At 64.0% G+C, this 24,822-nt stretch overlaps 1 protein-coding gene and 1 long non-coding RNA gene across 7 annotated transcripts in view; one reads left to right on the top strand and one right to left on the bottom strand.

Moving 5' to 3' along the window:
- Positions 1–24,822, top strand: part of DNAH2 (dynein axonemal heavy chain 2) — a 110,261-nt gene that overhangs the window by 80,612 nt on the left and 4,827 nt on the right. For 4 of the 6 annotated variants that reach the window (XM_075123782.1, XM_075123783.1, XM_075123784.1 and 1 more), the window contains 21 exons: positions 268–478; positions 696–812; positions 942–1,083; positions 1,528–1,697; positions 6,221–6,337; positions 6,439–6,603; positions 6,984–7,109; positions 7,339–7,487; positions 8,791–8,857; positions 9,118–9,268; positions 9,802–9,950; positions 10,129–10,262; positions 10,703–10,847; positions 11,120–11,319; positions 13,349–13,475; positions 14,790–14,976; positions 15,364–15,512; positions 16,045–16,228; positions 18,054–18,244; positions 18,360–18,551; positions 20,517–20,701. In XM_075123782.1, the coding sequence (XP_074979883.1) occupies positions 268–478; positions 696–812; positions 942–1,083; positions 1,528–1,697; positions 6,221–6,337; positions 6,439–6,603; positions 6,984–7,109; positions 7,339–7,487; positions 8,791–8,857; positions 9,118–9,268; positions 9,802–9,950; positions 10,129–10,262; positions 10,703–10,847; positions 11,120–11,319; positions 13,349–13,475; positions 14,790–14,976; positions 15,364–15,512; positions 16,045–16,228; positions 18,054–18,244; positions 18,360–18,551; positions 20,517–20,701 (3,258 nt within the window). Of the gene's footprint in view, positions 1–267; positions 479–695; positions 813–941; positions 1,084–1,527; positions 1,698–6,220; positions 6,338–6,438; positions 6,604–6,983; positions 7,110–7,338; positions 7,488–8,790; positions 8,858–9,117; positions 9,269–9,801; positions 9,951–10,128; positions 10,263–10,702; positions 10,848–11,119; positions 11,320–13,348; positions 13,476–14,789; positions 14,977–15,363; positions 15,513–15,979; positions 16,229–18,053; positions 18,245–18,359; positions 18,552–20,516; positions 20,702–24,822 lie in introns of those variants that run through there. The other 2 variants (XR_012666219.1, XM_075123785.1) reach the window with 2 other exon arrangements.
- Positions 22,665–24,822, bottom strand: part of LOC142070232 (uncharacterized) — a 37,504-nt gene continuing 35,346 nt past the window's right edge. Inside the window, exon 3 of the long non-coding RNA XR_012666220.1 lies at positions 22,665–23,124. This is a non-coding gene — a long non-coding RNA (uncharacterized LOC142070232). The remainder of the gene's footprint in view (positions 23,125–24,822) is intronic.

Genomic DNA, 24,822 nt, shown 5'->3' on the forward strand with positions numbered 1-24,822 from the left:
CAGATTGAAATATTTCCTCTCTGGGCACTGCGGTGGCTCATGGGAGTTGTAGTTCGGGAGCCCCGTGCTCCCATCCTCCTCTCTAGGCCAGGCACCCCGGCCAGACCACATCTCCCATGAGGCATTGCTTTGTCCCCTCTTGGAGGGAGGAGGGGATGCATCAGAGGAGTCCCAGGTGCATCGTGGGGTCTGTAGTCCGTCAGAGAGCCCCGCCCGGTGCTGCAGGGGTGGCTCAGGCGGGAGGGCCTCGGGGCCGTCTCCCCGCAGGCTCCTGACGGAGAAACGCAAGGAGCTCTCGGACCAGGCCAACAAGCTGCGCAGCGGGCTCTCCAAGATCGACGAGACGCGCCACAAGGTGGAGGTCATGTCGCTGGAGCTGGAGGACGCCAAGAAGAAGGTGGCGGAGTTCCAGAAGCAGTGCGAGGAGTACCTGGTCATCATCGTGCAGCAGAAGAGAGAGGCCGACGAGCAGCAGAAGGTGAGGGGGGGCTGGGCTCGGATCCAGGCGTGGGCTGAGGGGCGTGGGGGGCCTGGATCCTGACGGACGGGAGGGGGTGGGACCCAGATCCGGACTCAGACTGACGGGCGCGTGGTGCCCAGGGCCGGATCCGGATGCAGGGTGAGGGCGCGGGGCAGGAGGGGAAAATCGGCAAAGCCCCCACCCCACGGCTGCCCTGCCTGGCCCCTCTCCCCAGATGGTGGGCGCGAACAGCGAGAAGATCGCAGTGGAGGAGATCAAGTGCAAGACGCTGGCTGACAACGCCCAGAAGGACCTGGAGGAGGCGCTGCCTGCACTGGAGGAGGCCATGAAGGTAACGGGCAGAGGGGCTGGGACCCCACTGCTCTGGCTCCGTGGCATGTCCTGCGGGTGGTGCCCCAGAGCCCCTGGCGGGGGGCCCCTTCCCCTCGGGCGCCTCCCCCACCTGCCTCCCTCCCCCCAGGCTCTGGAGTCGCTCAACAAGAAGGACATGACAGAGATCAAGTCCTATGGGCGCCCGCCCACGCTGGTGGAGACGGTGATGCAGGCCGTCATGATCCTGCGCGGCAACGAGCCAACCTGGGCCGAAGCCAAGAGGCAGCTGGGTGAGGAGTGGGGAGGGGCCGGGGCAGACAGGAGTTTGCGGGGGAGGGGGCAGAACTAAGGGGTGGAGGCTGTGAGCAAGAGGGCAGTGGGTGGCGCGGAGGAAGTGGTGCAATGGGAGCTGCCAGCCGGGCGCTGGCTGGGGGCGGAGGCAGGGGCTGGTGAGGAGGTGGGCAGTGGCTGGGGGCGGAGGAGGCAGCAAAGGGGGTGCTGCGGGGCCGAGGAGGTGGGCAGTGGGCAAGGTAGGCCGTGGATAGGGTGGGCACCGTGGGCACCCTCCCCTGCTTCTCTGTCTGCAATGGCATCCCAGCAGCAGCCCGAAGGAGCAGGCAGGCCCCTGCCCTGGCACCCAGAGGGGCTGGCCCTCGCAGGTCAGTGCCAGGCAGGCCGGGCCCAGGGTGTGCCAGTCCCTGGGCCTCGCCCTCCTGATCCTGGTGCCCCCCCAGGCGAGGCCACCTTCATCAAACAGCTGATCAACTTTGACAAGGACAACATCTCGGACAAGGTGCTGAAGAAGATCAGCGGGTACTGCTCCCAGCCTGACTTCCAGCCCGACATCATCGGGCGCGTCTCGCTCGCTGCCAAATCCCTCTGCATGTGGGTGCGAGCCATGGAGGTGAGGGGGCGAGCGCCAGCCACGGGCAGGGGGAGGGAGCCATGGAGGGGAGGGGAGAAGCTGGGTACAAGCCACGGGCAGGGGGAGGGATCCGGGGAGGGGAGGGGAGGAGCCGGGTACCAGCCATGGGCAGGGGAGGAATCTGGGGAGGGGAGGAGCCGGGTACCAGCCACGGGCATGGGGAGGAAGCTGGGGAGGGGAGAGGAGGGGAGGGGCCGGGCGCCGGCCAGGGGGAGGGGGAGAGAGCTGTGGAGGGGAGGGGCCAGCCAGGGGCAGGGGGAGGGGGCCGGTCAGGGGAGGGGCCGGGCCAGGCCTGGGGAGGGATCTCAGTATTCTTGCCAGCAAGTTAAAGAAGTCTGGGCTGGATGAATGGACTGTACGGTGGGTAGAAAGCTGGCAAGATCGTCGGGCTCAGCGGGGAGTGATCAATGGCTCCATGTCTCGTTGGCAGCCGGTATCAAGCGGAGAGCCGCAAGGGTCAGTCCTGGGGTCAGTTTTGTTCTATATCATAGAATCCTAGAAGATCAGGGTTGGAAGGGACCTCAGGAGGTGTCTAGTCCAACCCCCTGCTCAAAGCAGGACCAACACCAACTAAATCATCCCAGCCAGGGCTTTGTCAAGCCAGCCCTTAAAAACTTCTAAGGAAGGAGATTCCACCACCTCCCTGGGAAACCCATTCCAGTGCTTCCCCACCCTCCTAGTGAAATAGTGTTTCCTAATATCCAACCTAAACCTCCCCCACTGCAACTTGAGACCACTCAGTCCCTAGTCTGTAGCAGTGCTTATCTTCATTAATGATCTGGAGGATGGTGTGGATTGCACCCTCAGTAAGTTCACAGATGATATTAAGCTGCGGGGAGAGGTAGATACGCTGGAGGGTAGGGATAGGATACAGAGTGACCGAGAAAATTGGAGGATTGGGCCAAAAGAAATGTGATGAGGTTCAACAAGGACAAGTGCAGAGTCCTGCACTTAGGATGGAAGAATCCCATGCACCGCTACAGACTAGGGACAGAATACCTCTGCAGCAGTTCTGCACAAAAGGACCTGGGGATTACAGTGGAGGAGAAGCTGGATACGAGTCAGCAGTGTGCCCTTGTTGCCAAGAAGGCCAATGGCATATTGGGCTGTATTAGTAGGAGCATGGCCAGCAGATCAAGGGAAGTGATTATTCCCCTCTATTCAGCACTGATGAGGCTACACCTGGAGTATTGCGTCCAGTTTTGGTCCCCCCACTACAGAAGGGATGTGGCAAATTGGAGAGAGTCCAGCGGAGGGCAACGAAAATGATCAGGGGTTGGGGCGCATGACTTACGAGGAGAGGCTGAGGGAACTGGGCTTGTTTAGTTTGCGGAAGAGAAGAGGGAGGGGGGATTTGATCGCAGCCTTCAACTGCCTGAAGGGGGGTCCCAAAGAGGAGGGAGCTCGGCTGGTCTCAGTGGTGGCAGATGACAGAACAAGGAGCAATGGTCTGAAGTTGCAGTGGGGGAGGTCTAGGTTGGATATTCGGAAACACTATTTCACGAGGAGGATGGGGAAGCACTGGAATGCGTTACCTAGGGAGGTGGTGGAATCTCCATCCTTAGAGGCTTTTAAGGCCTGGCTTGACAAAGCCCTGGCTGGGATGATTTAGTTGGGGTTGGTCCTGCTTTGAGCAGGGGGTTGGACTAGATACCTCCTGAGGTCCCTTCCAACCCTGATCTTCGATGAGTCTATGATCTGGGGAAGGGAGGGCCAGGTACCAGTCACGGGCAGGGGTAGGGAGCCGTGGAAGGGAGGGGGCTGGGTGGGCAAGCACCAGCCATGGGCAGGGGGAGGGAGCTGGGGAGGTGGCAGGAGAGGAGTGCGAGGCTGAGGGCAGGCCGGTGGGTGGTGCCATGCTCAGGGAGAGGAGTGCCAGGCTGAGGGCAGGCCGGTGGGTGGTGCCATGCTTGGGGAGAGGAGTGCCAGGCTGAGGGCAGACCGGTGGGTGGTGCCATAGAATCATAGAATCCTAGAAGATCAGGGTTGGAAGGGACCTCAGGAGGTGTCTAGTCCAACCCCCTGCTCAAAGCAGGACCAACCCCAACTAAATCATCCCAGCCAGGGCTTTGTCAAGCCAGGCCTTAGATATTTTTAAGGAAGGAGATTCTACCACCTCTCTAGGTAACGCATTCCAGTGTTTCACCACCCTCCTCGTGAAATAGTGTTTCCTAATATCCAACCTAAACCTCCCCCACTGCAACTTGAGACCATTACTCCTCGTTCTGTCATCTGCTACCATTGATAACAGTCTAGAGCCATCCTCTGTGGAACCCCGTTTCAGGTCGTTGAAAGCAGCTATCAAATCCCCCCTCATTCTTCTCTTCCGCAGACTAAACAATCCCAGCTCCCTCAGCCTCTCCTCATAAGTCATGTGTTCCAGACCCCTAATCATTTTTGTTGCCCTTCGCTGGACTCTTTCCAATTTATCCACATCCTTCTTGTAGTGTGGGGCCCAAAACTGGACACAGTACTCCAGATGAGGCCTCACCAATGTCAAATAGAGGGGAACGATCACGTCACTTGATCTGCTGGCAATGCCCCTACATCCCTAAATGCCATTGGCCTTCTTGGTTGGGGGAGAGGAGTGCCAGGCTGGCAAGGGGTTGGCAGGACGATGGGTGTGAGTGAAAACTGTGAAGACAAGAAGGAGAAAGAGAAACAAATGTCAGGTTCTATCCCAGCTCTGGGAGGGGAGTGGGGGGTGGTGGTTAGAGCAGGGGGGGCTGGGAGCCAGGACTCCTGGTTCTCAGCTCTGGGAGGGGAGTGAGGGCTGGTGGTTAGAGCTGGGAGGGGTGTAACGATGCTGGTTCTGGCGGGACCCAACTGAGAGTACCAGCTCAGGACAAATTGCTGACAGCAGGGCAGTTACAGCCCAAGGCTGGGGTCTCTGTGCACACCAAGGCAAACCAAACCAGCCAAACAGAGAAGACTTTGGTTTCACCCCACTGGCTTAACCACAAGTCACACAAGCAATTCCCTTAGACACTCCAATTTCCCAGTATCTCCACCAGTGCCACTCGTTATGGGGACAGATGGTCATGAAAACCAAGACCCCAGTAAAAGAAAAAAGGTTCCCTCGATCCCAAAGGACCAAGCCCCAGACCCAGGTCAATATACAAATCGGATCTTACCCACAAATCACGCCGTTGCCAACCCTTTAGAATCTAAAATCTAAAGGTTTATTCGTAAAAGGAAAAGAGAGAGATGAGAGCTAGAGCTGGTTACATGGAATCAGTTCCATAGAGCAATGGCCAAGTTCTTGGTTCCGGCTTGCAGCAGGGAGGGAAGAAGCTGCAGGTTCAAATCCTGGCTCTGGAGACCATCCCCAGCTGGGATGGGGCTTTCAGGCCTTGGCTCGGAGCTCCGGTTTGTAGCCAAGTCCCTCCAGAGGCAGGAAGCAGGATTGAAGACAAGATGGAGGAGCTGCAGCCGTTTTTTATACTCTCTTGCCGTGTGGTCTTTCTTTCTTTGTCCCAAGGACAAGCTGTCCAGCCCGCGGCCTGCAAAACCCCCAGCGTTCGGTCCACAGGCAGGACCCTGCACACCTGGCTGAGTCCCCAGGCGTGTCTGCCTTCTCTCAGTGGGTCAGTCGTGTCGCTGATGGTCCTTCGTGGACCATCCAGCAGGCTGGGCAGAGCTGACCCCAGCTTGTCGGGGGCGTCCCCCAGAAGCAGAGCACACGTTTGAAATACAGACAGTGCAGAGCCAACACTTCTGTCTTTAAATACAAAACTGACACATGCAAACAGACAGCATCGTCATACCCAGCAAACCATCACCTCGCCTTAGACGCCTTATTTGACCCCCTTTATACACGATACGGTCCCAGATTATGTCAATAACATCACGGGGGGGGCAGGACTGCTGGTTCTCTCTCTGGGGAGGGGAGTGGGGTCTGGAGGTTAGAGTGGGGAGGGGGGGGGCAGGACTCCTGGGTTCTCTCTCTGGGGAGGGGAGGGGGGTCTGGAGGTTAGAGTGGGGGGGCAGGACTGCTGGGTTCTCTCTCTGGGGAGGGGAGGGGGGTCTGGAGGTTAGAGAGGGGAGGGGGGGGCAGGACTGCTGGGTTCTGTCTCTGGGGAGGGGAGTGGGGTCTGGAGGTTAGAGTGGGGAGGGGGGGGCAGGACTCCTGGGTTCTGTCTCTGGGGAGGGGAGTGGGGTCTGGAGGTTAGAGTTGGGGGGGCAGGACTGCTGGTTCTCTTTCTGGGGAGGGGAGTGGGGTCTGGAGGTTAGAGGGGGGGCAGGACTGCTGGGTTCTCTCTCTGGGGAGGGGAGGGGGGGTCTGGAGGTTAGAGAGGGGAGGGGGGGGCAGGACTCCTGGGTTCTCTCTCTGGGGAGGGGAGTGGGGTCTGGTGGTTAGAGCAGGGGGGGCAGGACTCCTGGGTTCTCTCTCCAGGGAAGGGAGTGGGGTCTGGAGGCTAGAGAGGGGGGCAGAACTCCGGGGTTCTCCTCACCCGGGGCAGTGCTGTGCAGAGGGCTCAGCGTTCGCTGTCCCCCCACAGATGTACGGCCGGATTTACCGGGTGGTGGAGCCCAAGCGTGCCCGCATGAACGCCGCCATGGCCCAGCTGGCCGAGAAGCAGGCGTCCCAGGCCGAGGCACAGGAGAAGCTGCGTGAGGTCTGTCCGCCCGGGGGGCGGTCGGGGGGAGACGCGGGGCTTGCCACGGCTCGGTCCTGCCCCGGCGCAGCGCTGGGGGGCTCACGGCTCTGCCCCCGCAGGTGGCGGAGAAGCTGGAGCGGCTGAAGCAGGAGTACGAGGAGAAGCTGGCGCAGAAGGAGGACCTGCGCAAGCGCTCCGAGGAGATGGAGATCAAGCTGGACCGCGCCGACAAGCTGGTGTCGGGGCTGGCGGGGGAGAAGGCGCGCTGGGAGGAGACGGTGCAGGTGGGAGAGCCGCAGGAGGCTGGGGGGGATCTGGGGACGGGGACGGCGATGCCATAGCCAAGCTGGGGTGGGGGGAGGGATCTGGAGGTAGGGGCTCGGGCAGGGAGCAGCCAGGCCAGGGGGTGGGGATCTGGGAGGCGGGGATCCCAGGGTGGGGGGGAGGGTTTACAGGAATCTCACCAGGGGGGATCTGGAAGGTAGGGATCCCAGTGGGGGGGGCTGCAGGGATCCCAGCAGGTGGGATCTGGGAGGTGAGGATCCTGGGGTGGGAGTGGAGGCAGGGATCCCAGTGGGCGGGATCTGGGAGGTGGGGATCCCATGGGGGCAGTGGGGACAGGGATCCCGGCGGCTCGGGGGTCTCAGCCTGGCTCTCTCGGCAGGGGCTGGAGGAGGACCTGGGCTACGTGGTGGGCGACTGCCTGCTGGCCGCTGCCTTCCTGTCCTACATGGGGCCCTTCCTGTCCGGCTACCGTGACGAGATCGTCTCGGACATCTGGATGAAGCAGGTGTCTGGCACCCACGGGCCCTGGGCATGGCACCCCTGAGCGCTCGGCCCTCGGAGCCCTGGCTGCCACTGGCCCCGCCCAGCGCTCTCCCTGCGGGCGGCCCCACAAGGCCCGAGGCTCCAGGGGGCAGGCGGGGTCACTGGCTCCGTGCACTTGCCCTTGTTAGCCCAGTGCCAGGGGGCAGCCGGGGGGCGGGCAGCCCTGGTGACCATGTGCTCTGTGCCCGCAGATCCGGGAGCTGCAGGTGCCCTGCTCGCCCCGGTTCACCTTCGACAGCTTCCTCTGCAACCCCACCATCGTGCGCACCTGGAACCTGCAGGGGCTGCCCTCCGACGCCTTCTCCACCGAGAACGGGCTCATCGTCACCCGCGGCAACCGGTGGGGGGCCGGGCCGGAGAGCGCCCCGCGGGCATGGGCTGCCTGGCCTGCGCCCCTCCAACCCCCCGGCCTGCCTCCTGCGCCCCACGGGCCTGCCCCTCCAACCTGACCCGCCCACCCTGCCTCCTGCATCCCGCGGGCCTGCCCCCCTCCCACCCGACCCGCCTCCTGCATCCCGTGGGCCTGCCCCCCTCCAACCCGCCCACCCTGCCTCCTGCATCCCGCGGGCCTGCCCCCCTCCAACCCGCCCACCCTGCCTCCTGCATCCCGCGGGCCTGCCCCCCTCCCACCTGGCCCGCCTCCTGCATCCCGCGGGCCTGCCCCCCTCCAACCCGCCCATCCTGCCTCCTGCATCCCGTGGGCCCGCCCCCCTCCAACCCGCCCACCCTGCCTCCTGCATCCCGCGGGCCTGCCCCCCTCCAACCCGCCCACCCTGCCTCCTGCATCCCGCGGGCCTGCCCCCCTCCCACCCGACCTGCCTCCTGCATCCTGTGGGCCTGCCCCCCTCCCACCCTGCCTCCTGCATCCTGTGGGCCTGCCCCCCTCCCACCCTGCCTCCTGCATCCCGCGGGCCTGCACCCCTCCCACCCGACCTGCCCACCCTGCCTCCTGCATCCCGCGGGCCTGCCCCCCTCCCACCCGACCCGCCTCCTGCATCCCGCGGGCCTGCCCCCCTCCAACCCGCCCACCCTGCCTCCTGCATCCCACGGGCCTGCCCCCCTCCAACCCGCCCACCCTGCCTCCTGCATCCCGTGGGCCTGCCCCCCTCCAACCTGCCCACCCTGCCTCCTGCATCCCGCGGGCCTGCCCCCTGCCCGCCTCCAACCTGGCCTGCCTCCTGCCACCCTGCAGCCCTCCAGCCTGGCCCTGCCCGACGCACTGCCCCCGGCAGCACCCCTCGCCTGGCGCAGAGATGCAGCCACCTCTGGAGGGGATGGCTGGTTACACAGGGACCCCTCACCCAGTGCTGAGATGCGGCCACCTCTGGGGCGGGGCGGCTGGTTACCGAGGGACCCCTCACCCAGCGCTGAGATGCAGCCACCTCTGGGGTGGGGTGGCTGGTTACCCAGGGACCCCTCGCCCGGCGCTGAGATGCGGCCACCTCTGGGGCGGGGCGGCTGGTTACACAGGGACCCCTCGCCTCGGGTGGGGCATGGCATCCGTTTCGCAGGCGCGCTGGGGGGCAGTGGGGCAGGTGAGGCCGGGAAAGGGGGCGAACACTGGGTGGTGGCTGGCGCTGAGATCCCGGCAGGAGGCGGGCCGGCTCCAAGCCCCATTGATCCGCCCCTGTCCTTGTTGCCAGGTGGCCGCTGATGATCGACCCACAGTGCCAGGCCTCCAAGTGGATCAAGAACATGGAGGCGGCCAAGGTGAGCTGTGGAGCCCGGGGGCTGGGGTCCCCTCACCCCAAGGGGTGGAGCTGATTGGAGCCATGCCCCCTACTAGGCCCCACCCATTTACAGCTGGTTCCCTGCTATGTATCCTCTGTGCTCTCCCCTGTGTCCGGCTGCCTTCCCGGCTCCTTCTCTCCATCCCGTGCTCCCGGGGGCTGGCAGCTGGTGAGGGTTGGGGGGGAGAGGGTCTGGGACGGGGGGCTGGCTGCTCACCCCAGCATTGGCACCCCCCGCAGGGCCTGAAGATCATCGACCTGCAGATGGGCGACTACCTGCGGGTGCTGGAGCGTGCCGTGCAGTTCGGCTCGCCCGTGCTGCTGCAGAACGTGCAGGAGGAGTTGGACCCCTCGCTCGCCCCCATCCTCAACAAGTCCGTCACCAGAGTGGGTGAGCCAGGACTCCTGGGTTCTCTCCCCGGCTCCGGGAGGGGACTGGGGGCTGGTGGTTAGAGCAGAGGGGGGCTGGGAGCCAGGACTCCTGGGTTCTCTCCCCGGCTCCGGGAGGGGACTGGGGGCTGGTGGGTTAGAGCAGAGGGGGGCTGGGAGCCAGGACTCCTGGGTTCTCTCCCCAGCTCTGGGAGGGGAGTGGGGTCTGGTGGGTTAGAGCAGAGGGGGGCTGGGAGCCAGGACTCCTGGGTTCTCTCCCCGGCTCCGGGAGGGGACTGGGGGCTGGTGGGTTGGAGCAGAGGGGGGCTGGGAGCCAGGACTCCTGGGTTCTCTCCCCGGCTCCGGGAGGGGACTGGGGGCTGGTGGGTTAGAGCAGAGGGGGGCTGGGAGCCAGGACTCCTGGGTTCTCTCCCCAGCTCTGGGAGGGGAGTGGGGTCTGGTGGGTGCGGGGGCTGGCCCGGGACCCCTGCTCACATCCCCAGGCAGGGCCCGGCTGCATTGGTGGGGGCCCTGACTGTCCTGTGTGCATGGCAGGCGGGCGTCTGCTGCTGCGGCTGGCGGACAAGGAGGTGGAGTACAGCCCCGAGTTCCGCTTCTACCTCACCACCAAGCTGTCGAACCCCCACTACACCCCGGAGACCTCCTCCCAGACCACCATCGTCAACTTCGCCGTCAAGGAGCAGGTGGGGCTGGGCCGGTTCCTGGGGGCATGGGCGCTGATCCCTCCAGGGCTGGGGGGGTCACTGGGGACTGGAGATGGGGGGCACGTGGGGGCTGGCTTGCTCCGGAGGGATGGGGGACGGGTCGGGGCGCCCAGTCTGCAGCAGCCTGGGCAGGCCCTGACGCTCCTCGTCTCGGCAGGGCTTGGAGGCCCAGCTGCTGGGCACCGTCGTGCGGAAGGAGCGGCCCGAGCTGGAGGAGCAGAAGGACTCGCTCGTGCTTAACATCGCGGCCGGCAAGCGCAAGCTGAAGGAGCTGGAGGACGAGATTCTGAGGTGGGGCTGGGACGGGGCGGCTGGTTACCCTGGGACCCCTCGCCTGGTGCCAAGATGTGGCCATCTCTGGGGCGGGGCAGCTGGTATCCAGGGACCCCTCGTCCGGCCTAGAGATGCGGCCACCTCTGGGGCGGGATGGCTGGTTATCCAGGGACCCCTTACCTGGTGCCGAGATGCGACTACCTCTGGGGCGGGATGGCTGGTTATTCAGGGACCCCTCGCCGGGCGCTGAGATGTGGCCACCTCTGGGGCAGGGTGGCTGGTTATCTAGGGACCCCTCGCCCACTGCTGAGATTCGGCCCCGTGCCGCATTCCCTGGTGAACAGAAGGGCGGTGTGTCTTACGGGGCAGAGGGCAGGATTGGGGGCGTGGCTGCCCTGGCAGGGGGACACTCCCTCGGCGGGAGCCTGCCAACCCTAGGCCACCACTTGTCCCCGCAGGCTGCTGAACGAAGCCACCGGCTCGCTGCTGGACGACGTGCAGCTGGTGAACACCCTGCAGACCTCCAAGGTGACGGCCAGCGAGGTGACAGAGCAGCTGGAGACCAGCGAGACCACAGAGATCAAGATCGACACTGCCCGCGAGGTGAGGGGGGCTGGGGCAGCCTGGGTGCACCCCACGGGCTTCAGCCTGGCTCTCTGGCAACGCCAACCGTGCCCACGGAATGGGGGCCTGGTCCAGGCCCAGCCCTGAATGGGGGCTGGCTCGGCAGGAGGGTCCGTCCGCACTGCGGTTAGACGCCCGCGGCTGGCCCCTGCCGGTGGAGACGTGCCGAGCCCCGGCAGGGCGTGTGGGTACGGTGTGGGCGCACCCTGGGAGGCCCGCCCGGGGCTGACGGGCGCCATGCTGCCCCCCAGGCCTACAGGCCCTGCGCCCAGAGAGCCTCCATCCTCTTCTTCGTGCTCAACGACATGGGCCGCATCGACCCCATGTACCAGTTCTCCCTGGACGCCTACATCGACCTCTTCAACATGAGCATCCACAAGAGCCACCGCAGCTCCAAGCTGGAGGAGCGGATCCGCTATCTGAACGAGTACCACACCTACGCCGTGTACAGGTATGGGGGCCCCCCGCGCCGGGAACGGGTACCACACCTACGCCGTGTACAGGTATGGGGGGCCCCCCGCGCCGGGAACGGGTACCACACCTACGCCGTGTACAGGTATGGGGGCCCCCCGCGCCGGGAACGGGTACCACACCTACGCCCTGTACGGGTACGGGGGGGCCTCCCGCGCCGGGAACGGGTACCACACCTACGCCATGTACGGGTATGGGGGCCCCCCGCGCCGGGAACGGGTACCACACCTATGCCCTGTACGGGTACAGGGGGACCCCCCGCGCCGGGAACGGGTACCACACCTACGCCGTGTACAGGTATGGGGGCCCCCCGCGCCGGGAACGGGTACCACACCTACGCCCTGTACAGGTATGGGGGGCCCCCCGCGCCGGGAACGGGTACCACACCTACGCCGTGTACGGCTATGGGGGGTCCCCCGCGCCGGGAACGGGTACCACACCTACGCCGTGTACGGGTACGGGGGGGCCCCCGCGCCGGGAACGGGTACCACACCTACGCCGTGTACGGGTATGGGGGCCCCCCGCGCCGGGAACGGGTACCACACCTACGCCCTGTACGGGTACGGGGGGGCCCCCCGCGCCGGGAACGGGTTCGGGGGCCCCCCTCACCGGGAACGGGTACCACACCTACGCCGTGTACAGGTATGGGGGCCCCCCGCGCCAGGAACGGGTACCACACCTACGCCCTGTACGGGTACGGGGGGGGCCCCCCGCGCTGGGAACGGGTACCACACCTACGCCCTGTACGGGTACGGGGGGGCCCCCCGCGCCGGGAACGGGTTCGGGGGCCCCCCTCGCCTGGAACGGGTACCACACCTACGCCGTGTACAGGTATGGGGGCCCCTTGCGCCGGGAACGGGTACCACACCTACGCCCTGTACGGGTACGGGGGGGCCCCCCGCGCCGGGAACGGGTACCACACCTACGCCCTGTACGGGTATGGGGGGCCCCCGCGCCGGGAACGGGTACCACACCTACGCCCTGTACGGGTATGGGGGGCCCCCGCGCCGGGAACGGGTACCACACCTACGCCCTGTACGGATATGGGGGGCCCCCCGCGCCGGGAACGGGTACCCCACCTACGCCGTGTACGGGTATGGGGGGCCCCCCGCGCCGGGAACGGGTACCACACCTACGCCGTGTACGGGTACGGGGGGGCCCCCCGTGCCGGGAACGGGTACCACACCTACGCCCTGTACGGGTATGGGGGGCCCCCGCGCCGGGAACGGGTACCACACCTATGCCGGGTACGGGTACAGGGCCCCGCCGCGCCGGGAACGGGTACCACACCTACGCCGGGTACGGGGCCCCCCCGCGCCGGGAACGGGTACGGACCCCCCTGCGCACCGGGTATGAGTACCCCCCACACCAGGTACAGGTACGGCCCCCCCTGCACCGGGGACAGGTACGGGAACCCCCCACACCGAGTACGGCTACAGGGAACCCCCACACACTGTGTACAGTTACAGGACCCCGCGCCAGGGACAGGGACCTCCCACACCGGGGACAGGTACAGGTTCAGCTCCCCACGCCATGTACAGGTTCAGCTCCCCCCCACCGCACCGGGTACAGGTACGGGACCCCCCCTCGCCATGTACAGTTACGGGACCCCTCGTTGGGGTTGGGGACTTCCCACACCATGTACAGATACGGGACCCTCCCGCCCCTGGCCGGGTACAGCTATGGGGACGACCTCCTACGCCAGGGATGGGGACCCCCCCACGCCGGGGACAGGGATCCCGCCGCCCTACACGATGTAGAAGTATGGGAACCGCCCCCTATGCTGCGTACAGGTACCAGGGCATGGGGATCTGCATCTCCATGCCCCCCCAGACATGCAGGGGAGGGGAGAATGGACCCCGGCCTGGCAGGCTGTGCGGGGCCCTGCAGCGTGTGCCCGAGGGGCACGGGGGAGGAGAGAACAGCCCCCAGCTCTGTGGCACGTGCCCCGCGGGACCCCCAGGGATCCTGTCCCACTCCGTGGCTAGCGCCACCTGCCGTCTCCGCAGGTTCACCTGCCGCGGCCTGTTTGAGCGCCACAAGCTGCTCTTCAGCTTCCAGACGTGCGCCAAGATCCTGGAGACCTCGGGCAACCTCAAGATGGACGAGTACAACTTCTTCCTGCGGGGGGGCGTGGTGAGTGCAGGCAGCGAGCTGCCTCCCCACCAGGGGGCACCCTTCTCCCTGAAATGCAGCTGTTAGAGCGCCCCCAGCACAGCTGCCACCAGCGAAGGGAGGGCTGACCCCAACGCCCCACAGCGGGGCTAGGGGGCGCTGTGGGGCGGGGGGCTCAGCAGGGGGCGCTCTCCCCCGGCAGGCAGGGCTGGCCCCAGGGCGGCGCTAGGGGGCGCTGTGGGGCAGGGAGCGGGGCGGGGGGCTCAGCAGGGGGCGCTCTCCCCGGCAGGCAGGGCTGGCCCCAGGGCGGCGCTAGGGGGCGCGGTGGGGCAGGGAGCGGGGCGGGGGGCTCAGCAGGGGGCGCTCTCCCCGGCAGGCAGGGCTGGCCCCAAGGCGGCGCTAGGGGGCGCGGTGGGGCAGGGAGCGGGGCGGGGGGCTCAGCAGGGGGCGCTCTCCCCGGCAGGCAGGGCTGGCCCCAGGGCGGCGCTAGGGGGTGCGGTGGGGCAGGGAGCGGGGTGGGGGGCTCAGCAGGGGGCGCTCTCCCCGGCAGGCAGGGCTGGCCCCAGGGCGGCGCTAGGGGGCGCTGTGGGGCAGGGGGCTCAGCAGGGGGCGCTCTCCCCGGCAGGCAGGGCTGGCCCCAGGGTGGCGCTAGGGGGCGCGGTGGGGCAGGGAGCGGGGTGGGGGGCTCAGCAGGGGGCGCTCTCCCCGGCAGGCAGGGCTGGCCCCAGGGCGGCGCTAGGGGGCGCGGTGGGGCAGGGAGCGGGGTGGGGGGCTCAGCAGGGGGCGCTCTCCCCGGCAGGCAGGGCTGGCCCCAGGGCGGCGCTAGGGGGCGCTGTGGGGCAGGGGGCTCAGCAGGGGGCGCTCTCCCCGGCAGGCAGGGCTGGCCCCAGGGCGGCGCTAGGGGGCGCGGTGGGGCAGGGAGCGGGGTGGGGGGCTCAGCAGGGGGCACTCTCCCCGGCAGGCAGGGCTGGCCCCAGGGCGGCGCTAGGGGGCGCGGTGGGGCAGGGAGCGGGGTGGGGGGCTCAGCAGGGGGCGCTCTCCCCGGCAGGCAGGGCTGGCCCCAGGGCGGCGCTAGGGGGCGCTGAGCTGCTGGAGGTGCCATTTTACAGTGAGCTCTAGCCCAGTGGTGCTGCCCCCCTTGTTGTCAGTCCCTTCACCAGGTGGGGCAGCAACCCTGGCATCCTGGCCGTATTTGCCTCCTAACCCCCTGGGGGCTGGGGCGCGGCGCTGGCAGATGTTGCCTGGCCTCTGGCCCCCGGCACCCCTCTGGGCGCGTTGGACGGCCATGGGGGGGGTCTTGCTCCACCCGGTGCCTGACTCAGTTTCCCCCCACAGGTGCTGGACCGAGAGGGGCAGATGGACAACCCCTGCAGCGGCTGGCTGGCCGACACCTACTGGGACAACATCACCGAACTGGACAAGCTCACCAACTTCCACGGCATCATGAACTCCTTCGAGCAGTACCCACGGGACTGGCATCTCTGGTACACCAGCGCCAAGCCTGAGAAGGCCCTGCTGCCAGGTCAGCCGCGGGCACAGGCACTGGGACTCCTGGGTTCTCTCCCCGGCGCTGGGAGGGGAGTGGGGGCTGGTGGTTAGAGCAGGGGGGCTGGGAGCCAGGACTCCTGGGTTCTCTCCCCGGCTCTGGCCAGGTAAGTCCAGAACAGCGATAAGGAAACCAGGTGGTTTCCTCTCTGCCTCCTGCTGGCGCTCTGCATGGTGCCGCGTGCCCAGTGATGATGCCAGGCGGGGGCAGTGGGGGGGGCTATGGCTATCTCCCCACTGCCTCCTGGCTCCCTCAGACTCCTCGGCGACCCTCCAACAGCGCGATGCCCTGGGCAGACCCCTGAGCACGGGTCTGCCCCACCAGCGAGCCGCCAGCCTCCCCTCCCCGTGTCGCCCCCTGCAGGCGAGTGGGAGAACGCCTGCAACCAGATGCAGAGGATGCTGGTGGTGCGGTCCCTGCGGCCGGACCGCGTGGCCTTCTGCGTCACCTACTTCATCGTCTCCAACCTGGGCTCCCAGTTCATCGAGCCGCCCGTGCTCAACATGAAGTCGGTGAGTGGGTGGGGGGGGGGCGCTCTGCTCCCCCTCCCTGGGTGAAGGGATCGGCCAGCGGCAGACAGATGTGGGAGCCTGCGGAACTCCCTGCCACTGGTTGCCTTTACACGGGACCCCAGGGTCCCCTTTCAGATGGGTGCCGGGATCAGGGCAGTGAAATCATTGTCCTGGGCCCAAGAGGACCCCTCCCCTACTCACACCATGGCACAACAGGCCCCAGCTGTTCCTCAGGGATATCTGGTGCAGGCAACAACTGGAGGCAGGATCCCAGTCTGCATGGACCCAAGGTCTGATCCAGGGGGGCAGGGAGGAGGTGGGACGCCTGGGTAGATGGACCCAAGGTCTGATCCAGGGGGGCAGGGGGGAGGTGGGACGCCTGGGTAGATGGGCCTCTGTGGCCACACAAACTGGCCTTCCACCCTGCCACACCCCCCCCTCACTTTCCCTGCCTTCCCCTGCCCCAGCACACGGGGCAGCCAGGATCACTGCCCCCCCTACGGAGCATACAGCTTCCCTCCCCCGGCTGCAGGTGGTGGAGGACTCCACGCCCCGGACCCCCCTTATCTTCGTGCTGTCCCCCGGTGTGGACCCCACCTCCTCGCTGCTGCAGCTGGCCGAGCAGTCGGGCATGGCCCAGCGCTTCCATGCTCTGTCGCTGGGGCAGGGCCAGGCCCCCATCGCCACCCACATGATCCAGGAGGGGGTCCGGGATGGTGAGTGTGCCATAGCCCCTCTACTGCCAGCAGCTCCAGGGGATCCTGGTGTTACAGGACAGCAGCGCCTCTCTGGGTGAATGGGTGCCAGGCCACAGGAGCCTCTGCTGCCATCTGACACACAGACCCACACACACACAGTGCCCACCCCAGGACTGACACAGTCCCGGCCTGACACACATACACGCCCCCCCAATGCCTCACACACACAAATCCCCCGTCGCACGTGCTCCCCGCCACCCCCAGAGCCTGCCATGGCAGAGCTGGGGCTGGGGGCCCGGCCCGATGCCAGGGGTCGCTGCCGAAGGTGACTGACCAGGGGACCCCCTGCCCGAGGCTCTGTCAGGGCCTGATGGTCTGTCGTGTTCGCTGGCCCCTAATGCCACGTGGCACCCTGTGCCCCCAGGGCTTGGGCCGAGGGGCAGCGGGCACAGAGATGGGGGCCCAGCCAGTGCATCCAAGCCAGAGCCCAGAGCAAGATTAACCCGTGAGGGTCTGTTCCGGACCCAGGCGGACCCTGCTGGACGGGAGGCCGTGTCTCCAGTACAGCTGGGGGTGGGATCCGGCGAGGCTCTGGGCCCAGCCGGCCGGGGGACCCGTGGGTGGGATCCGGCGAGGCTCTGGGCCCGGCCGGCCGGGGACCCGTGGGTGGGATCCAGGGAGGCTCTGAGCCCGGCTGGCCGGGGGACCCGTGGGTGGGATCCGGGGAGGCTCTGGGCCCTGCCGGCCGGGGGACCCGTGGGTGGGATCCGGGGAGGCTCTGGGCCTGGCTGGCCGGGGGACCCAGGGGTGGGATCCGGGGAGGCTCTGGGCCTGGCCGGCCGGGGGACTCGTGGGTGGGATCTGGAGGTGGGATCCGGGGAGGCACTGGGCCCTGCCGGCTGGGGGACCCAGGGGTGGGATCCGGGGAGGCTCTGGGCCCTGCCGGCCGGGGGACCCGTGGGTGGGATCTGGAGGTGGGATCCGGGGAGGCTCTGGGCCCGGCCGGCCGGGGGACCCGTGGGTGGGATCCGGGGAGGCTCTGGGCCCGGCCGGCCGGGGGACCCGTGGGTGGGATCTGGAGGTGGGATCCGGGGAGGCTCTGGGCCTGGCTGGCCGGGGGACCCGTGGGTGGGATCCGGGGAGGCTCTGGGCCCGGCCGGCCGGGGGACCCGTGGGTGGGATCTGGAGGTGGGATCCGGGGAGGCTCTGGGCCCGGCCGGCCGGGGGACCCGTGGGTGGGATCTGGAGGTGGGATCCGGGGAGGCTCTGGGCCCGGCCGGCCGGGGGACCCGTGGGTGGGATCCGGGGAGGCTCTGGGCCCGGCCGGCCGGGGGACCCGTGGGTGGGATCTGGAGGTGGGATCCGGGGAGGCTCTGGACCCGGCCGGCCGGGGGACCCGTGGGTGGGATCCGGGGAGGCTCTGGGCCCGGCCGGCCGGGGGACCCGTGGGTGGGATCCGGGGAAGCTCTGGGCCCGGCCGGCCGGGGGACCCGTGGGTGGGATCTGGAGGTGGGATCCGGGGAGGCTCTGGGCCCGGCCGGCCGGGGGACCCGTGGGTGGGATCTGGAGGTGGGATCCGGGGAGGCTCTGGGCCCGGCCGGCCGGGGGACCCAGGGGTGGGATCCGGGGAGGCTCTGGGCCCGGCCGGCCAGGGGACCCGTGGGTGGGATCCGGGGAGGCTCTGGGCCCTGCCGGCTGGGGGACCCAGGGGTGGGATCCGGGGAGGCTCTGGGCCCGGCCGGCCGGGGGACCCAGGGGTGGGATCCGGGGAGGCTCTGGCCCGGCCGGTGGGAACCCTGGCGTCCGGGAGGCCCATTCGTCTCTCCCCTGTGCTCGCTGACAGGGAACTGGGTGTTCCTGGCCAACTGCCACCTCTCGCTGTCCTGGATGCCGCAGCTGGACAAGCTGGTGGAGCGGCTGCAGGTGGAGGAGCCGCACCCGGCCTTCCGCCTCTGGCTCAGCTCCAGCCCCCACCCCGACTTCCCCATCTCCATCCTGCAGGCCGGCATCAAGATGACCACGGAGCCCCCCACGGTGAGAGGGGCCCCCGCCCTGCCTTGTGCCAGCCGTGCCCGTGCTGAGCCACGTGCTCCGGCAGGGCAGGGGCAGCCTGGTGCCCGTGCTGAGCCCCTCGCCCTCTCCCTGGCAGGGTCTCAAGGCCAACATGAAGCGCCTGTACCAGCTGGTCACGGAGCCGCAGTTCGGGCGCTGCACCAAGCCAGCCAAGTACAAGAAGCTGCTGTTCGCCCTCTGCTTCTTCCACAGCGTCCTGCTGGAGCGCAAGAAATTCCTGCAACTCGGCTGGAACGTGGTGTACGGCTTCAACGACTCCGACTTCGAGGTGGGGGGGCCGTGGCCAGACCCTGCGGTAACAACACCCTGCCACTGCCAGAGCCAAAGATAACCACCCCCCGGCACCCCCCGAGCCAACGGTAACAACCCCCAGTCACCACCGCCAGAGCCAACAATAACAACGGCCCGCGACCGCCAGAGCCAAAGATAACCACCCCCCGGCACCCCCCCCCGAGCCAACAGTAACAACCCCCAGTCACCACCGCCAGAGCCAACAATAACAACGGCCCGCGACCGCCAGAGCCAAAGATAACCACCTCCCGGCACCCCCCGAGCCAACGGTAACAACCCCCAGTCACCACCGCCAGAGCCAACAATAACAACGCCCCGCCACCACCAGAGCCAAAGATAACCACCCCCCAGCACCCCCCCCAAGCCAACAGTAACAACCCCCAGTCACCACCGCCAGAGCCAACAATAACAACGCCCTGCCACCGCCAGAGCCAAAGATAACCACCCCCCAGCACCCCCCCCGAGCCAACGGTAACAACCCCCAGTCACCACCGCCAGAGCCAACAATAACAACGCCCCGCCACCACCAGAGCCAAAGATAACCACCCCCCAGCACCCCCCCCAAGCCAACAGTAACAACCCCCAGTCACCACCGCCAGAGCCAACAATAACAACGCCCTGCCACCGCCAGAGCCAAAGATAACCACCCCCCAGCACCCCCCCCGAGCCAACGGTAACAACCCCCAGTCACCACCGCCAGAGCCAACAATAACAACGCCCTGCCACCGCCAGAGCCAAAGATAACCACCCCCCAGCACCCTCCCGAGCCAACGGTAACAACCCCCAGTCACCACCGCCAGAGCCAACAATAACAACGCCCTGCCACCGCCAGAGCCAAAGATAACCACCCCCCGGCACCCCCCTGAGCCCACGGTAACAACCCCCAGTCACCACCGCCAGAGCCAACAATAACAACGCCCTGCCACCGCCAGAGCCAAAGATAACCACCCCCCGGCACCCCCCTGAGCCCACGGTAACAACCCCCAGTCACCACCGCCAGAGCCAACAATAACAACGCCCTGCCACCGCCAGAGCCAAAGATAAGCACCCCCCGGCACCCCCCTGAGCCCACGGTAACAACCCCCAGTCACCACCGCCAGAGCCAACAATAACAACGCCCCGCCACCACCAGAGCCAAAGATAACCACCTCCCGGCACCCCCCCCGAGCCAACGGTAACAACCCCCAGTCACCACCGCCAGAGCCAAAGATAACCACCCCCCGGCACCCTCCCGAGCCCACGGTAACAACCCCCAGTCACCACCGCCAGAGCCAACAATAACAACGGCCCGCGACCGCCAGAGCCAACAGTAACAACCCCCCGGCACCACCAGAGCCAACGATAACAAACCCCCAGCATCCCCCGAGCCAACGGTAACAACCCCCCGTCACCACCGCCAGAGCCAACAGTACCAGAGCCAACGATAACAAACCCCCAGCATCCCCTGAGCCAATGGTAACAACCCCCCGTCACCACCGCCAGAGCCAACGATAACAAACCCCCGGCACCGCCAGAGCCAACAATAACAACCCCCCGTCACCACCGCCAGAGCCAACGATAACAAACCCCCAGCACCCCCAGAGCCAACTGTAACAACCCCCTGCCACCGCCAATGGTAACAACCCCCTAGCACCCCTAGAGCCAACAGTAACAACACCCCGCCACCGCCAGACCCTACGGTAACAACCCCCCGTCACTGCCACCGCCAGAGCCCACAATAACCACCCCCCGGCACCGCCAGAGCCAATGATAACCACCCCCCGTCACTCCCCCATGCCAGTGATAATCACCCCCAGAGCCAATGATAACAATCCTCCGCCACTACCACCCATGGACCCTACAACAACAAACCCCTGAACCTGGTAATAGTGGCCCCTGAAGCCCACTCGAGTGGACACCGTGGGCCCTGTACCATTGGCATGGTGCCGGCTGTGCCCCCCAGGTGTCAGAGAACCTGCTGAGCCTGTACCTGGACGAGTATGAGGAGACGCCTTGGGACGCCCTCAAGTACCTGATCGCAGGCGTCAACTACGGGGGCCACGTGACGGACAACTGGGACCGGCGCCTGCTCACCACCTACATCAACGACTACTTCTGCGAGCAGAGCCTGGTTACGCCCTTCTACAAGTATGGGGGCGGGGCCTTCTCAGCGTCTACCTCCACCCCTCCTCTTGCGAGTAGTGTTGGTTCCTGTTCAGCCCACCCACGGGCCCCCGATCCACCCTTGGTTCCTTCTCAACCACCTTTGGCCTGGCATCCTCACTTCCATCTGCCCCGAGACTCATTTACATGGGTGGTTCGGTGTAGCTTCAGTTGATACTGGTTTTCCCCTTTGTTTGTTCTGTCCCCATCTGAGGGTTGTTCTGGGCTTTTCATGATCCGGATCCCCCTTCTCCTTCCCGACTACCTCTGGATCCTGGTTATGATGGGTTCGGTCACAGAGACCCCCTTGGGACTGTCACCTGACGTACTGGAATTACCTCTGAGCCCGTTTTCCCTGCCAGACTGGGACTCCAGAACCCTGCCTTGTTGAGCCAGACACGCCAGCCTGCTGCAACCCAGACCCAGGTCTGGTCCATGTCCCCCAAAGCTGCAGACTTTTCCTAAAAACAGCTCAGCAGGTCTCCTATCACCAGCACCCAGACCCCCAGCTCCCAATGGGATCCAAACCCCAAATAAATCCATTTTACGCTGTATGAGGCTTATACAGGGTAAACTCATCAATTGTCCGCCCTCTATAACACTGATAGAGAGAGGTGCACAGCTGTCCGTCCCCCCCCCCCGTATTAATACTTGCTCTGAGTTTATTAATAAACAAAAGTGATTGTATTAAGTATAAAAAGTAGGATTTCAGTGGTTTCAAGTACTAACAGACAGAGCAAAGTAAGTTACCAAGCAAAAACACGTAAATCTAAGCCCACTACATTAAGAAACTGAATACAGGTAAAATCTCACCCTCAGAGATGGTCCAATAAGCTTCTTTCACAAACTAGACTCCTTCCTAGTCTGGGCCCAATCCTTCCCCCGGTACTGTCCTTGTTAGTTTCAGCAGACAGCTCGGGTGGAAACTAGTTGTTTCCCCTTTGTTCTGTTCCACCCCCTTTTATAGCTTTGGCACAAGGCAGGAATCTTTTGTCTCGTTGGGTCCCCACCCCTCCTTCTAAATGGAAAAGCACCAGGTTTCAGATGGATTCCAGTATCAGGTGACATGTTCACATGTCCTGTGAGACCCCAGCCTCCATTCTTCCTGGGCTGGCTCACTCAGACACAGGAAGGCTTGCAGGTAGATAAACCATTTACAACCAATTGTCCTAGTCAATGGGAGCCATCAAGATTCTAAACACCCATTAATGGCCCACACTTTGCATAATTCCGATAGGACCTCAGAGTTAGACTTCATATTTGTAGCTTCAGATACAAGAATGATCCATGCATACAAATAGGAGGAACATATTCAGTAGATTATAAGCTTTATAATGATACTTTACAAGAGACCTTTTGCACAAAGCATATTCCAGTTACATCATATTCACACTATAAGCATATTTCCACAAAACATGGAGTGTAACGTCACACTGGTCACCAGATGCGCCCCTCAGACATCAGCTGGTACCGGCAAGAGGAGCAGGCATGTTAGCTCTCATAAGAGGTCTCCGTCACCAACCCCAAAGGCAGCTCCCAAAGCGTCAAGTGTCCATAGTGCTGACATGCTCCAGACGGGTACCTACTTCGGTTCTGAAGCCCTCTGCCTATGCACCGTTGGTACCGTGAGCGTCTAGGTATTTGATAGAACTTGTTGTCCTGGACAGCTCTCTGTGCCAAGATCTTCTGTGTCACCAACTCTGCATTTTCATGGAGATCTTCATCAACCATTCAGGGGGAACAGTTATCAACCTCCTGATGAGCCTTCTGATCGGCAGATTTCAGTTCCGGGTTCTCCCGTCTCTTCATTTCCTGCCTGTTCTGAGAATGGAGGCTAGATGACCTCATCTCCCCTCTACATGGTATGACTGATGGTGGATGCCTTCTCCTTTGCCTTCGCCCCCCCCCCCCCCGTGGCCATACTGGGAGCTCTGAGCCATGTACTGAGCCATGTACTGCCAGCGATGTCGAAGGGTTCCGGGTCGTTCTCACAAGGAGCGGGAGAAATACTATTTTCCGGCGAGGACGCCAGAGTTTTGATTTTCACACCCGACACTGAACTCCTGGTTGTGGAGACACTTGAGCGCGGTTGACAACATGATACCAAGTCTACCCCTACTGCAAGGAGCAGAAATACCTCAATCTCTTCGGTCTCAAGTTACTTCTCTGCAAGGTTGCAATTCAGAAGAGCAAACTGCCCGGCGCTTATGGCAAAATCCGACCATCTGAAGTCCAATAAATTCAACACCTTGATTGAGCACGTCCCAGAGGAGCACCGGGTACAATGTAAAGCCATTGGAAGGGTAACTCTTAGTGAGAACATCATTACAGACCTCCTTAGATGCAGCTGATACTGGGTCTACGGATGACTCTCTTCACACCATTTGGGTCCCTCATGATCTGTACCCCTGCAAACAAAAGAAAACGTAGCATGTCTCTACCAGCCCAGAGATCTCGCCCAGTTCACCTCTCTAGTTTCCGGAGGCCCTGTGGACCGCCTGCCAAGAGACCTAGGTACTCAAGAGAGAAGTCGGCAACGACTGCAGCTACTTCATCCCAGCCAGCCAGCCACTTCCAAACGCCAGTTTTGATGACTTGTTCAACAGTCGTAAGATTAGGGTTGGAAGAGACCTCAGGAAGTATCTAGTTCAACCCCCTGCTCAAAGCAGGACCAACCCCAACAAAATCCTCTAAGGATGGAGATTCCACACACCCCCCCCCCCAGGGAGCCCATTCCAGTCCAGATTGTTCACTCCACAAGAATCTACAGCTACACTGTCCCATCCTCCTTCCGCCCTATGGATATCGTCTTTCCCATTTCCGACCTGCGCGGGAGAGAGTAACGTCTGACAAGTGGGTTTTGGAGGTCAGAACAGCCGTTTCACCTCCCCTTCCCCGTCTCTTTTCTCTACAATCTGCTGGGCTTCTGCCATCACCGGGCAATGATCTATTGGTGATGGCACCTGTTGGCACTCACGACACTGGATCGCGCGCAGGCTGGAGATGCCTTCAGAGAACTCGGGCACGTGCCAAAGAAGAACAGCCATGTGATCTTCTCGGAGCTCCTTCCTGTCTCATGAGCGAAGGAAGCAAGACGGCAGAAGGTTCTGGGAATGATCCGCCGGCGAGCCAAAGTGCTGTCGGGTTCTGATTGTGTGGAACTTTGGTCCACAGGCTGTGAGGCCAGGGCTGTATGGCAGAGGGGGGACGAGTCTCCTCGGGGACAGGCAGCAGGAATGAGTGTGCAAGTGAGATGTGTAAGTGAGATGGTGAGAACAAAATGAATCAAGGAATCAAAGGAGATGAAGAGATTCCTGAATTGCCTGGAGCCTGGGTGACAGGAGGAATTGGAATTGCTCATGAGCATCGATTTGAGCTAGTTGGTGTTACTGGAACCTGGCAGGATGATTCCCGTGCCTGGAATGTTAAATCAATGGCATCTCCCTATTTGGGAAGGCTCGAGGGGGCAAAAATGGCATTGCCTGTTGCCGAGTCACAGACAACTTGGAAGAAAATGCTCTCGAATGCGTATGGATCAATGTCCTACCGGATGAAGCACAAGATGGGGAGAGTCATTAGCTGGTGTCTGCTCCAGCCCACCAAACCACACTAGGGAACAGGTTGGCCGCCTCCTTGTGCACCTATCTATAATGTGTAGGGAGAAAAATCCCCGGCGAAAGTACAGAGCAGGAATATTATATTGGGTGCTTTAATAGGCCAATTTCACAAAGCTGAAAACAATTATGAGCCACATCAGCTGGGAGGAAGAATTTCATCTGAAGAATGTGAATGATAATTGGGAATCGTTGCAGAAGAGACCCCAAAAGCTGACCTTGTTTAGAGGGGCAGTGAAGGCAGCTATGTATATAACAAATGGAAGAAAGGGGAAATTGATATTCATAAGTATAAATCAAAAGTTGGGAATTGTAGAAAATTGATAAGGGAAACCGAGGAACACAAGGAGAAATCTATGGCCAGCAGAGTTAAAGACAATAAAATGGAGTTTTTTAAATATAGTAGGAACGAAAAGAAGCCTGACAATGGTATTGGTCCATTACTAGATGGAAATGATAGACTTATAAAGAATAATGCAGAAAGGCCGAAAC

The sequence above is a fragment of the Caretta caretta genome, chromosome 28 (genome assembly GCF_965140235.1).
Source record: "Caretta caretta isolate rCarCar2 chromosome 28, rCarCar1.hap1, whole genome shotgun sequence".
Lineage (NCBI taxonomy): Eukaryota > Metazoa > Chordata > Testudines > Cheloniidae > Caretta > Caretta caretta.